Below are 12,048 nucleotides of genomic sequence, written 5' to 3'. Positions count from 1 at the left end.
TTGTCTCGGTTCGATTTGGTTTGTTGGGGTACAAGGACGGTCTAACCATGAACCTTACCCAACAAAACAAAGCAAGCAAACATGCTGAACAGTTACTCAAAATCTTTAACAACTTCACACGATTTCAAGAAAATAATGATTTCATGAACATCTCCTGTTATATGGTCACAAAATGTACATATACATTGCTAATTACTTCATTAACAAAAGGTTAAACAAGAAACAAAATGGGAACCAAAGTTTCATCATAAAAATCGTCAGATTCCAAGAAAAAAAACCTTCTAAATAAACACTTAAACAGAATCAAAATCCTTTCTAATAAGAAGAAAATAACCCAAAACAGCACAAACCGCAGCAACAGCATTGCCCTCTTTCAAAAGAACCTTAAACACAAACCCAAACACCTCTCTCGTAATCTTCCGAGCCTCAACAACCAAGTCTCTCCTCGACTTCCTGAAGAAAGCGAGCAACACAACCACCGATATCCATATCACCATAACCGCCGGAACAGCCACCGCCGCCGCCGCAACCATCGACATCGCCCCGAACACTGCTCCCAGCACCACGGAAGCGTAAACCGCCGGTATTCGAGACGGCGGCGACGGCGACGACGTGTACTGGAGCTTGTACCAGGTGAGCACGGATCTCAAGAAGTTCCATGAGGAAGACAGGAGAATGGCGTAGACGGCGACGAAGAGACAGACCCATGTCCTTCTCTTGCTCATGATTCGCATAAAGATGAGGTACGATCTTGGAGGGGGTAACGAAGAAGATGAACTCGATGCTCTTGGAGAATCCACCATCTGGAGATCTGAGTGTGTTATTTTTTTTTTTCTTGAGAGGGGACTTTGTACTCTTGTCTGAAATTGAAATCTCCGTGATTTGGGATTTGTCTGAAGCTGAAAGAGAAAAGAAGAAGGGAAAGATTTGGAGAAAAGTCTTCTGATTTGGAGGAAATAGATTAGTAGTCCTCGTGAGTTTCACTCTCACATCAAAGAGCGTGATTTACACTCGTCGCTTTGGAGGTTTCTAGTGGAGAACACGCGCTTACAGTTTCCTTTATTTATTTCCCGATTTCACGATAATCCATATATGGAAACTGGGAACAAATGCATATTGCATGAAAAATGCGTGAACTGATAGAGGCGTAAATTATATATCTAATTTCCATTAATGTCACAAACTAGATAAGTATAAATAACTGTTTAACAAAAATAAAAATGTATTCCTTCTTTGTTTATTTTTCCTCTCCGGAATTTATGACGAAATACAATTCTTGTGTATGGTAATTTTCGGATAAATATGTTTAAGACGACGTAAGTAAGATTCTTTTGGTTTAGTCGTATATGAAGTTAGGAATAAACAAGCAAACAAATGCGTTTTGTCTTTCTTATTTTAAAAATGTGGTTTGTCTTGGTTAATAGGGCCTCTAAGCTTATGTTAGCCGACAAGAACAAAAAAGGAAGGACGAATCATCTATAATCTTTAAAGATAATTAAGTAATTTAAAACTTAGAGAAGTCATTTCTTTTTATGTTTATATAATTTCTTTTGAAGTAAAGATGAGAAAGAACAGGACGATGCTTCTTAACGATTACCGCTCAAGACATATTTTATATTAATGAAAATATTTATCAGCATAAGATCAAACACTAGCTATTCATACAAGTTGAGAATCTGTAATTGTGTATTTCAAGATGGAAACCATGATGTATTATATATTATCTGTAACGCATTTGACACAAAGGAGAAGAATACGACATGGTGTTGTGGATATCAATGCGAGTGTCTTTAATTTACCACAACGTACAATATATAGGTTAGAGAGGAAGAAGCAGATTAACTTTTTTTCAAAAAAAAAAAGAAGATTAACTAAGCTTAATTGGGGTTTAAATTATCTGTCAAGAATCAAGATGGCCAAGAGAGGAACCTACTCAGTGGTGACGCATTTCCTAGTCGTCACTACACAATTGCCATGCTGCTTTTTCAGAGATTACTATAGAGACGTCTTCGGCTTCCCTTGCTTCACAAATCAAATTTGTCTTTTAACCGAGGCTACCGAGCCATATAGAGACTCCAGACTCCAGTGGGTGTACCCATAAGGCCATAACCATGCTTCAACTGAACAAATATGTAACCATGATAGCTGAGCAAGTGTAACATATACAGTAAGACAGATTAGTTTTCTCTGAAGCAAGTGTTTGTTGTCAATAAAAAGTAAATGAGTTGGTCATTCTCTAAAGACACCGTGCGGTCGTGTGAGCCAGTAGATTAAAAATATATTTCCTAGGTATTGTAAAGACTATATGTACATACAAAAACAAGCGTTTACGTATTTGTGTCTGGCAACTTGATATTATTATATGTCTCAGTCAAACACTATCTTCCGAATCATAATTCTGACTTCTTTCATATTCGTATTTAGCTTCTTATTAACTATTTTTAGGACTGGACATTTTATCCGTTAAATTTGATTCGATTTGTTATTCGTTTTGATTCAAAAATTCCGGATATATATAAATCTTCGAAGCAAAGCAAATATTAAAAATTAATATCCGTTAAAATCAAAGTAAATCACAAATATTAAAATTTTGAAAAGCAGATATCTGATCCGATAATATATAAATACATTCTTGATTATATTTAAAATTTTAAATGTATAAAATTATATCATTGTTATTCTAACATATGAATTGATAAATTCTATTCACATTATTACTTATATAAAAATATTACATAAAAGGAAATGAATAAATTTATGACAACTATAATTTTTTTCTTAAGTTTTGTCTTATTATAATTATTAACTAAGTTTTAAAAATTTATAAAATACGTAGATTCACTATTTCTTTTAATTTTTATCTTATATATCATGCAAAAAATATTTTATAAAACAAATTTATATCAAAATTTTAAGATTATTTGCATTAATCAAAACATTTGAGATATCTGTAAGTATTCGTAAATATCCGCAAATATCTATTTATTTTTCGTATATGTATTTTTCCGAATATCCATATTTTTCCGAAACAAAGCAAATCAAAAAATTAGATATTCGTAGCATACGGAGCAAATCACAAATACTTTCAAAAAACCGGATATCCGATCCGTGCCTAGGTCTACTATCCTTCTGGTTCTTGATATTCATTTGTCTTCATTAGTTTCACTATTTTCCTTATATTGTTTAGGTATAAATTCCGAGAACTTAATTAAAGATATAACGTACTATTTAGATAACTTGTGAACTTTTATATGGTTAAACAAACGATTTAGTTGGAGCAAGTTAAACAAAAGAACTTGGTCAAAACAAGTAGTCTTGCAATTGCAAGCGGGGACCAAGACTTGAGAGGAGTATTATTTTCTTTTAAATTAATCGTACTTTTAAATAGCATCTACGTTGACTTTTTTCGAACAGCCTACCTTGACCAAAACAATTTTACCATGCTACCAAACCTTTTCAAAAATCAATTATCACTCACTTTCCAATCATATAAACCGAAATTTCTGAAGACAAATTATAAAATAGTTACAGGAGTGAGGAGAGACAGATAATGTGGAAAAGGATCTATCTCGTTGACCAAAGGCGGCTGACATTTATCTAGTAGATGTTTGTTTATAATTAATTTATACCGTCCGATGATGTGACCGACTAGCTCTACGTATGCGTTTAATCAGTCAAACATGTAACAACAACAATAAAGATCTCTCCTTATGCATAGATTTTTCTCTTTGTTCCCTCTTTGAACGTTCAAGCATCCAGGTAATGTCTCTGTTTGAATCTCTTGTCTTAGATTTTTGGGTTTTGAATCATTCTGATCTCTTTTTTATCTCTTCAGGGTATCTTTTACCATGGGTTGCGTAAGTTCTAAACATAGGCTTTTCAGAAGAAAATCGACACTGAAGGAGTCATCCGTGAAACGTTCCTCAGCGATTGATTCGCCGAGGATAAATGATGGGATTCAACAGGGAGATGGGTTTGATAGATCGAGTAGCAGGGGAGAAGCCAAAGATAAGTTGGTTGACTCCGAAACGTTAAGTTCCACTAGGTTTAATGATCATCCTGAGATAGTTGATCATGTGGTTCAAGCTGTTCATGATCAGGAGTTGGCAAGGGCCTCGAGTGCTGTTGTAGAACCTGACTTGGAGATTGGTCCGAATGTTACAAAACCGAAGCTAGATCGATGGAATAGCAGAGATTCCAAAGTTCATATGGATCATGATCAGGAATTGACAAGGGGCTTGAGTGATGTTGTAAAACATGATTTGGAGATTGGTCCGAATGTTTTAAAACAGAAGCTAGACCAATGGAATAGCAACGACTCCAAAGTTCGGTTGGTTGAGTCTCAAAAGTTGAGTTCCAAAAGGTTTTCTGATCATCATCATGTTGAGAAGGAACCAGAGAATCTTGGGGCTGAAGCTTCGGTTCAAGCTGTTCCTTGGGAAGTGAAAAAGAACCAGAGTGTTATTGTTTCAAGAGACATAGAGTTGAAGCAAGCATGGCCTACTTGGCTAGTCTCTGTTGCTGGTGAGGCGTTAGTAGACTGGGCTCCACGTCGAGCAAGCACCTTTGAGAAACTTGAGAAAGTAAGTTTCTTTTATTACAAAACTCTCTTTAATCCAGAACCATGTTTAGTTAAACAGAATCTTGTGCATACAGATTGGTCAAGGAACATATAGCAGCGTCTACAGGGCACGTGATCTTATCCACAACAAGATCGTTGCGCTTAAAAAAGTCAGGTTTGATCTCAATGACATAGAAAGTGTCAAGTTCATGGCGAGAGAGATCATAGTAATGCGACGGCTTGATCATCCTAATGTCCTGAAACTAGAAGCATTGATCACTGACCATGTTTCATCATCACTCTACTTAGTATTCGAGTACATGGATCATGATCTCTTAGGACTTTCTTCACTACCCGGTGTTAAGTTCTCAGAGCCTCAGGTACTACTACTATTGCACGTAAATGCTTGCTTACTCCAACATGTCAAAAATAGCACATTTTAAAAGTTTTTTAAAATAACACTGAATAAACAAATTCTCAAAATAGCATTGATTTAACATGAAAAATATTAAATTATTCTAGTTTCTAGAACATAATCCCACCTCTCCTATCCCTATATACTAACCATGAATTTCACTAAAGTCAAATCCAGATATAAAATAAAATATATTTTAACTTTTAGTTAATGCTATTTTTAGAATTTTTTTTCTTATATGCTAATCTTACCATAGAAACATAATTTGGTGCTATTTAAAGGTATTATTACTCTTATGTTTCTAGGTTAAATGTTACATGCAACAACTTCTAAGTGGGCTTGAACATTGTCACAGCCGTGGTGTTCTTCATCGAGATATAAAAGGCTCAAATCTTCTGATCGACCGTAATGGAGTCTTGAAGATAGCAGACTTCGGGTTAGCAACTTTCTTCGACCCTGCCAAAACTATACCATTGACTAGCCATGTTGTCACTCTTTGGTACCGACCACCAGAGCTTTTGCTTGGAGCTTCTCATTACGGTGTTGGAGTTGATCTTTGGAGCACAGGTTGCATCTTAGGTGAATTATACGCTGGTAAACCGATCCTACCAGGAAAAACCGAGGTAAATGCACATTCATTGCTTACTACGCATTGGTGGTTGCATGTTTTTGAAGTTACTCATCACTTGTTCTTTATAGGTAGAACAGTTGCATAAAATCTTTAAGCTATGTGGTTCACCAACTGAAAGTTACTGGAGAAAACATAACTTACCGTCTTCAGCTGGATTCAGAAGTAGGGTTCCTTATAGGCGGAAACTATCAGAGATGTTTAAGGACTTTCCCACGAGTGTTCTTTTGCTTTTAGAGACTTTGCTCTCTATAGACCCTGATCACCGGAACTCTGCAGATAGTGCCCTTGAAAGTGAGGTAACTTGTGCCTGACGTTTTACTCTCTTCTTGGTATGCATCGTTAGTTACAACCACGGTTCTAAGAAATCGGTTTAAACGGCAAATTGATCATAGCCGAAATGATTTTTTTTTTTCAAAATCCAATATAAATAGCTCAACTGGTTTAATCTATCTCAAATTGGTTCAAATCAGTCTAAATTATTTTAAATCAAACAACAAGGTTAATGAAAGTCCACAAGTTATGTCTATTTAAAAAAAAATACAATTTGTTAAAATATTTTTATAATTAAACCTCAAAAAATAAAATATCAGATATAAATACAAAATATATAATAAGTTATCTAATAATTCTTTAATAAAATATCGGTTATAAATATGCCTAGTGATTTTTTGAACATTGGTTACAACTGTTTTTTTTTCAGTACTTTAAAACCAAGCCATTTGCTTGTGATCCATCTTGTCTACCAAAATATCCTCCGAGCAAAGAGATTGATGCTAATGAGCGCGATGAAGCGAAAACGCAACGACAAATGGTGGAGAAACAAGAACGGCAAGAGTCTCAGGCGATATCACACAAGAGAAAATATGTCCCACCTATCAAAGCTAATCATCTATCAGTGACCATAGAGGTAAGTAACTGTGATATGGTCCTAACTAACTTTCAAGGCCACAATGGCTAGCAATTCACTTTTTGTGGCAAAATGCAGAAACAATACCTAGATTTGAAGAGGAGAAACGATAGTTTCAAGTCGTTTAAGGAGGAGAGGACTCCTAATGGCCAAGTTCCTGGTTATCAAAATATGAATACTAGAAACAATCAAACTGGTGAGAGAGGTTCACACTCGGGTCCATTCATGAGCAAACGGAATATGGCTAAGTCAACAATCCATGTGAAAGAGAATGTACCTGCTCCTAGATACCCTCCATCTAGAGTAAACCCTAAGATATTAACAAGTTCACTCTCCTCCAAAGCATTGCTAGATCAACCAGTTATGGATCAAAGAAAAATAGATCGACGAGTGTATAATAGAGCTGACACTATGGATAGTAGACGTATGACAACACCAGTTGACCTGGCTTGGGTTAGATAATGAACTCTGTTTTGATTATTTCCATTTGAAGAAAATGTGTTTTTAAACTTACAATTGTTGTGTTTCTATGCGAACAGTATAATCCTAGTGACAGCAATATTTACATGTCAAGACCATTGTTGGCTCAGCCAAGCAGAGTGGATCAGATGCTTGAAGAACATGACATACAGCTTCAGGAATGTAATAGACAAGCAAAGAAGTCACGAGAAGGCAAAACTGATGTGAGTAAATCATAAAACTAATTAAACTTGAGCATTGTCTTCTAACTTGGAAACCAGAGTAAAATAGCAGAGTTGCTCAAACGGAGTTTGGTAATTCATATATTTGGATTATACGCAATAATTACGGTCCTTAAGGCTCAAGCCGAGATCGTTTGGTTAGATTATTGTATATATAAGGTGTCATTATAGAGTTTGATCTGCCGTGTACATATACAGATTTGAATATTGTTTTTATAGTGGTTATGGTGCAAGTCAAACTTTAATGTTGTGGTAATAGTATATTGGTGGTATTAACATTGCCATCATAATCTCACTGCGGCTTTAGAAAACTTCTAGATACTCTCTCAATTAGGATTTGAATTATCAAATTCTCAGAAACAAATTGAAGAAAGAATGAACATCTATTTTAATTAACAAAAGTAATTGTTTGAAGGATATGCAAACAAAAAAAATGTACTGGGGTGACAAAAAGGGAAAAATAAAAGTAACTGAAGATCAGAACAACACGTCATTCTCATACACAGGTGTGTCAGAAGGTGTCCTAAGATTTATACTGATTTATCATCATTTCTCCAGCATTACCATGTTCCAAAAATAGCAAAATCCAATTGAACCGAGTCAAAATCGTTAGTTTTTTTTTCATGAGAGGAAACAAAACTTTCAACAAAAAAGGTGAAGCAGGGGAGCAAATAAAAAAGAACTTTGAAGAAAACAAATTAGTAAACTGGTAAGAATCAGAAAGAACGTAGCGAGTTGAAATTTTTATCGATCATAAGATCATCACCTATCTACAACTTTCATCACTTTCATAACAAAACGTTTTGAAAACCAAAATAATTGACAAATAAGAAATCGAATGAGTCGAGAGAACAAATCAATTAAAAGGTGATTAGAAGAAGATTGGCGTCTTATCTCTGGAGATATGAATTAGACATTGATATATATACAGGAGAGGGACAAGAAACCCTAAACCTAAAACCATGTTAGGACAAAAGTACAGTTTGGGCTTAGTTTGGTCGGCCCATTACTCGAAACCGTTCCCGATTTAATGAACATGTTAATTTCCCTTTTGCCTTTTTATTTTCTAATAACTCGAATAAAAGGAAATAAGTTTTAAATTTTCTAAAAAATACAACTTTTTTCAACTTCTCGAAGAAAGCACTCGACTTTCTCTCTCTCTGGCAACGCGATCGATTAGCGATGTCGTCGTTGTTACACACTTTCAAACAGACCTTGAAGCCATGTAGTACTTTCCCGTCATCATCATCATCGTCGTCCCAAACCTCATCGACCCAAGAGTTGGAACCGACGAGAAAACCTCCCAAATCGTCTCTCTCGCAGCAGCTACTCCGTCTCGACGATTCATACTTCTTACCCTCGAAACACGAATCCAGAATCTCAAATACCCAGGTCGAAGATTCCAATCTTCTTCCCGAAGAAACCCACAAAAGAAGTATCAAATTTGATGAAGAAGATGACGAAATATCGATTGAATTTGGGAGACCCGGTTTAAACCGGGTCGAATTTGACTACTCCGGTCCGTACGAACCGCTTGTGCTGTCATCAATCGGAGAAATCCCGATCATACAGGTTAGTTTCTATCGAAAGTCTTAACCTTTGCTCACGTCTTAATGGCCCATCTCGAAGTTATTTTGATTTTGAATTTTAAGAATGTGTTGTTTTTGTTGTGATGTGGTTTAGGTACCAGCTTCTATCAACTGTAGATTGCTTGAACATCAACGAGAGGGAGTTAAGTTTCTGTTTAATCTCTATAGAAACAACCATGGTGGCATTCTTGGCGATGACATGTGAGTTCTTCTTTGCTGTGTTTTGAAAAATGCTACAACTTTATTTACATTATACTGATAGAATCAGTGGATAAAGATGATTTTTTGTGTGTCACCATTTACAATGGGTCTTGTTTTAGTCTTCTTGAGAATCTTCTTGTGTAGTTTAAAACCATTATACTGATAAATTCAGTGGAAAAGGATGAATTTTTGCTTGCCACCATTGTAAATGGGTCTTGTTTTAGTGTTCTTGAGAATGTTCTTGTGTAGTTTAAAACCATTATACTAATAGATTCAGTGGAAAAGGATAAATTTTTGTGTGTCACCATTGTAAATGGGTCTTGTTTTCGTCTTCTTGTGAATCTTCTTGTGTAGTTTAAAACCATGATACTGATAGATTCAGTGGAAAAAGGATGAATTTTTGTGTGTCGCTGTGTAAATGGCCCTGGTTGCAGTCTTCTTGTGTAGTTTAAAACTATAGCTGTGGCACAGGGGACTGGGAAAGACTATTCAGACAATTGCATTTCTTGCTGGAGTTTATGGAAAAGACAGTGACGCTGCTGGTACTGATACGTCTGTTTCAGACTCTCAAAAGGGTCCTGTACTAATCATCTGCCCATCTTCGGTCATCCACAACTGGGAGAGCGAGTTTTCTCGCTGGGCCAGCTTCTTCAAGGTCTCTGTCTACCACGGAGCAAACCGAGATACCATTCTCGAGAAACTCAACGCCCGTGGCGTCGAGGTACTGGTAACCAGCTTCGACACATTTAGAATCCAAGGCCCTGTTTTGTCAGAGATTAACTGGGAGATAGTGATCGCTGATGAGGCGCACCGTTTAAAGAACGAAAAGTCTAAACTCTACGAGGCTTGTCTTAAGATCAAGACCAAGAAAAGACTCGGTTTAACGGGGACAGTGATGCAGAACAAGATCACCGAGCTCTTCAACCTCTTTGAGTGGGTAGCGCCGGGATCTCTGGGAACTCGTGAGCATTTCCGAGAGTACTATGATGAACCTCTAAAGCAAGGGCAGAGAGCAACGGCTCCGGAGAGATTTGTCCACATTGCAGAGAAGAGGAAACAACATCTTGTCAGTGTTCTGAGTAAGTACATGCTGAGGAGGACGAAGGAGGAGACCATAGGGCATTTGATGATGGGGAAGGAAGACAACGTAGTCTTCTGTCAGATGAGCGAGCTGCAGAAACGCGTCTACCAAAGAATGCTGCAGCTCCCGGAGATACAATGTCTTGTGAATAAAGACAAACCCTGCGCTTGTGGAAGCCCCCTCAAGCAATCAGAGTGCTGTAGAAGGATTGTTCCTGATGGACCTATCTGGAGTTACATCCACAGAGACAGTCCAGACGGTTGTGACTCATGCCCTTTCTGCTTGGTCCTTCCCTGCCTTGTGAAGCTTCAGCAGGTGAGCAATCATCTTGAGCTTGTCAAACCGAACGCTAGAGATGAACCGGAGAAGCAGAAGAAGGACGCAGACTTTGTATCTGCAGTGTTTGGATCAGATATTGATCTAGCGGGAGGCGTTGCGGCGAGCGAGAGCTTCATGGACCTGAGTGATGTGAAACACTGTGGGAAGATGAGAGCTTTGGAGAAGCTGATGGCTTCTTGGATCTCAAAGGGTGATAAGATACTTCTCTTCAGTTACTCAGTCAGGATGCTGGACATACTTGAGAAGTTTCTGATTAGGAAAGGCTATAGTTTTGCTAGACTTGATGGTTCAACTCCGACTAATCTGAGACAGTCTCTTGTAGATGATTTCAACGCGAGTCCTAGCAAACAGGTCTTTCTGATATCAACTAGAGCTGGTGGATTGGGACTAAACCTTGTGAGTGCCAACCGTGTGGTTATATTTGATCCGAACTGGAACCCTTCTCATGACTTGCAAGCGCAAGACAGGTCGTTTCGGTATGGACAGAAACGTCATGTTGTGGTTTTTCGTTTGTTGGCTGCTGGTTCCCTTGAGGAGCTGGTTTATACAAGACAAGTGTACAAACAACAGCTTTCGAACATTGCAGTTGCAGGGAAGATGGAGACTAGGTACTTTGAAGGAGTTCAGGTAACATATAAACAAATATATAGTTTTAAATCGGTTTAGTTTCATTAAAGAGATCTAATGTTGTGGTTCGTTTTTGTGATCAGGACTGTAAAGAGTTTCAAGGGGAGTTATTTGGGATCTCAAATCTTTTCCGTGATCTCTCTGATAAGCTATTCACTAGCGAGATCGTTGAATTGCGTAAGGATAGTAAGAAAGGTGTTTCAGATGATGAAGAGGAAATCTTGTGCTCTTCTAAACAGGAAACACAGGAACCTATGCTTGGAGACTTGGGTAAGAATAAGACTGATGTGTACTTTTCTCTGCTTGAATATTTTTTTGTGGTCTTATGAATCTTTGCTCTGGCTTGTGTGACTATTTGAATAGGCATTGTGTATGCACATCGAAATGAAGATATCATCAACGGTGGAAGGACAGCAACATCAACATCATCTCAGAGGTTCAATGGAGAGGGTGACAGCAATGAGAACTTAGAGTGTGCGGATCATAAGAAGAAGAAAAAGAGAAAAGGTGGTAGTGAAGAGGAAGAAGGTATGTCTTTTTCAAAGAGGGAACGGAAAAGAGAGAAGTACAAGATGTTAGCTGAGTTTAAAGGTATGGAGATAATGGAGTTTAGTAGATGGGTATTGTCAGCTTCTCCATTTGTTAGAGAGAAGTTACTTCAAGAATTTTCAGACAGAGTCAAGTATCAGACTTCCTGATGTAGATTTGGCTAATTAACTGTATATAAGATGCGCACACATACTTGTTAAATGCAATCATTTTACTAGAGGACATTAGCTCAGCTAGAAAGGGACATGTCCAGAGGTCATTAGTTCGAATGACCACCGGGACAAACTAATATTACATGCTGAAGTTCGGGTGTGGGGGATTAGGGCTTTGGCCTAAACCTTCTCGTAATTAAAAAAAAACACACACACATACATCAATACTATTAAAACAATTTTTTTTTTGGTGTTTTACCCTTTGTTATACAAATGAAATTACAAGTTATATTGC

General features: G+C 37.2%; 3 protein-coding genes and 2 non-coding genes across 5 annotated transcripts; 2 read left to right on the top strand and 3 right to left on the bottom strand.

The window, feature by feature from the left end:
- Positions 1-122: 122 nt before the first annotated feature.
- Positions 123-1,076, bottom strand: LOC103843690. The gene has a single exon (XM_009120447.3). It carries the CDS (start codon positions 801-803, stop codon positions 294-296), a length of 510 nt encoding a protein of 169 aa, XP_009118695.1. The 5' UTR covers positions 804-1,076; the 3' UTR covers positions 123-293.
- A 2,596-nt stretch (positions 1,077-3,672) lies between these two features.
- LOC103843689 (probable serine/threonine-protein kinase At1g54610) lies at positions 3,673-7,471 on the top strand. The gene is made up of 8 exons (XM_009120446.3): positions 3,673-3,759; positions 3,836-4,583; positions 4,657-4,941; positions 5,282-5,599; positions 5,676-5,903; positions 6,308-6,514; positions 6,593-6,967; positions 7,054-7,471. Exons 2-8 carry the CDS (start codon positions 3,849-3,851, stop codon positions 7,210-7,212), a joined length of 2,307 nt encoding a protein of 768 aa, XP_009118694.1. The 5' UTR covers positions 3,673-3,759; positions 3,836-3,848; the 3' UTR covers positions 7,213-7,471.
- A 214-nt stretch (positions 7,472-7,685) lies between these two features.
- LOC117128750 lies at positions 7,686-7,773 on the bottom strand. The gene has a single exon (XR_004452142.1). It is a non-coding gene; the product is annotated as a small nucleolar RNA snoR31/Z110/Z27 (small nucleolar RNA).
- Positions 7,774-7,924: 151 nt separating this feature from the next.
- Positions 7,925-8,009, bottom strand: LOC117128752. The gene has a single exon (XR_004452144.1). It is a non-coding gene; the product is annotated as a small nucleolar RNA R32/R81/Z41 (small nucleolar RNA).
- A 113-nt stretch (positions 8,010-8,122) lies between these two features.
- Positions 8,123-11,825, top strand: LOC103843687 (switch 2). Its single transcript, XM_009120445.3, has 5 exons — positions 8,123-8,787; positions 8,899-9,005; positions 9,477-11,052; positions 11,136-11,322; positions 11,416-11,825. The coding sequence occupies exons 1-5, from the start codon at positions 8,398-8,400 to the stop codon at positions 11,748-11,750; spliced, it is 2,595 nt and encodes an 864-aa protein (XP_009118693.1). The 5' UTR covers positions 8,123-8,397; the 3' UTR covers positions 11,751-11,825.
- Positions 11,826-12,048: the final 223 nt, after the last annotated feature.

This window comes from Brassica rapa, chromosome A09 (assembly GCF_000309985.2).
Source record: "Brassica rapa cultivar Chiifu-401-42 chromosome A09, CAAS_Brap_v3.01, whole genome shotgun sequence".
NCBI classification, from domain to species: domain Eukaryota; kingdom Viridiplantae; phylum Streptophyta; class Magnoliopsida; order Brassicales; family Brassicaceae; genus Brassica; species Brassica rapa.
The sequence above is the reverse complement of the archived record's forward strand: the minus strand, read 5'-3'. Positions and strand labels throughout refer to the sequence as shown.

Bases quoted from the DNA above. Each gene is read 5' to 3' on its own strand.
- LOC103843689 (XM_009120446.3), top strand. From the start codon at position 3,849: ATGGGTTGCGTAAGTTCTAAACATAGGCTTTTCAGAAGAAAATCGACA. The intron at 5,600-5,675 runs GTAAATGCACAT...TGTTCTTTATAG, and splicing joins TCCTACCAGGAAAAACCGAG to GTAGAACAGTTGCATAAAAT. The intron at 6,968-7,053 runs GTTAGATAATGA...CTATGCGAACAG, and splicing joins CACCAGTTGACCTGGCTTGG to TATAATCCTAGTGACAGCAA.
- LOC103843687 (XM_009120445.3), top strand. From the start codon at position 8,398: ATGTCGTCGTTGTTACACACTTTCAAACAGACCTTGAAGCCATGTAGT. The intron at 11,053-11,135 runs GTAACATATAAA...TTTTGTGATCAG, and splicing joins GGTACTTTGAAGGAGTTCAG to GACTGTAAAGAGTTTCAAGG. The intron at 11,323-11,415 runs GTAAGAATAAGA...CTATTTGAATAG, and splicing joins ACCTATGCTTGGAGACTTGG to GCATTGTGTATGCACATCGA.
- LOC103843690 (XM_009120447.3), bottom strand. From the start codon at position 803: ATGGTGGATTCTCCAAGAGCATCGAGTTCATCTTCTTCGTTACCCCCT.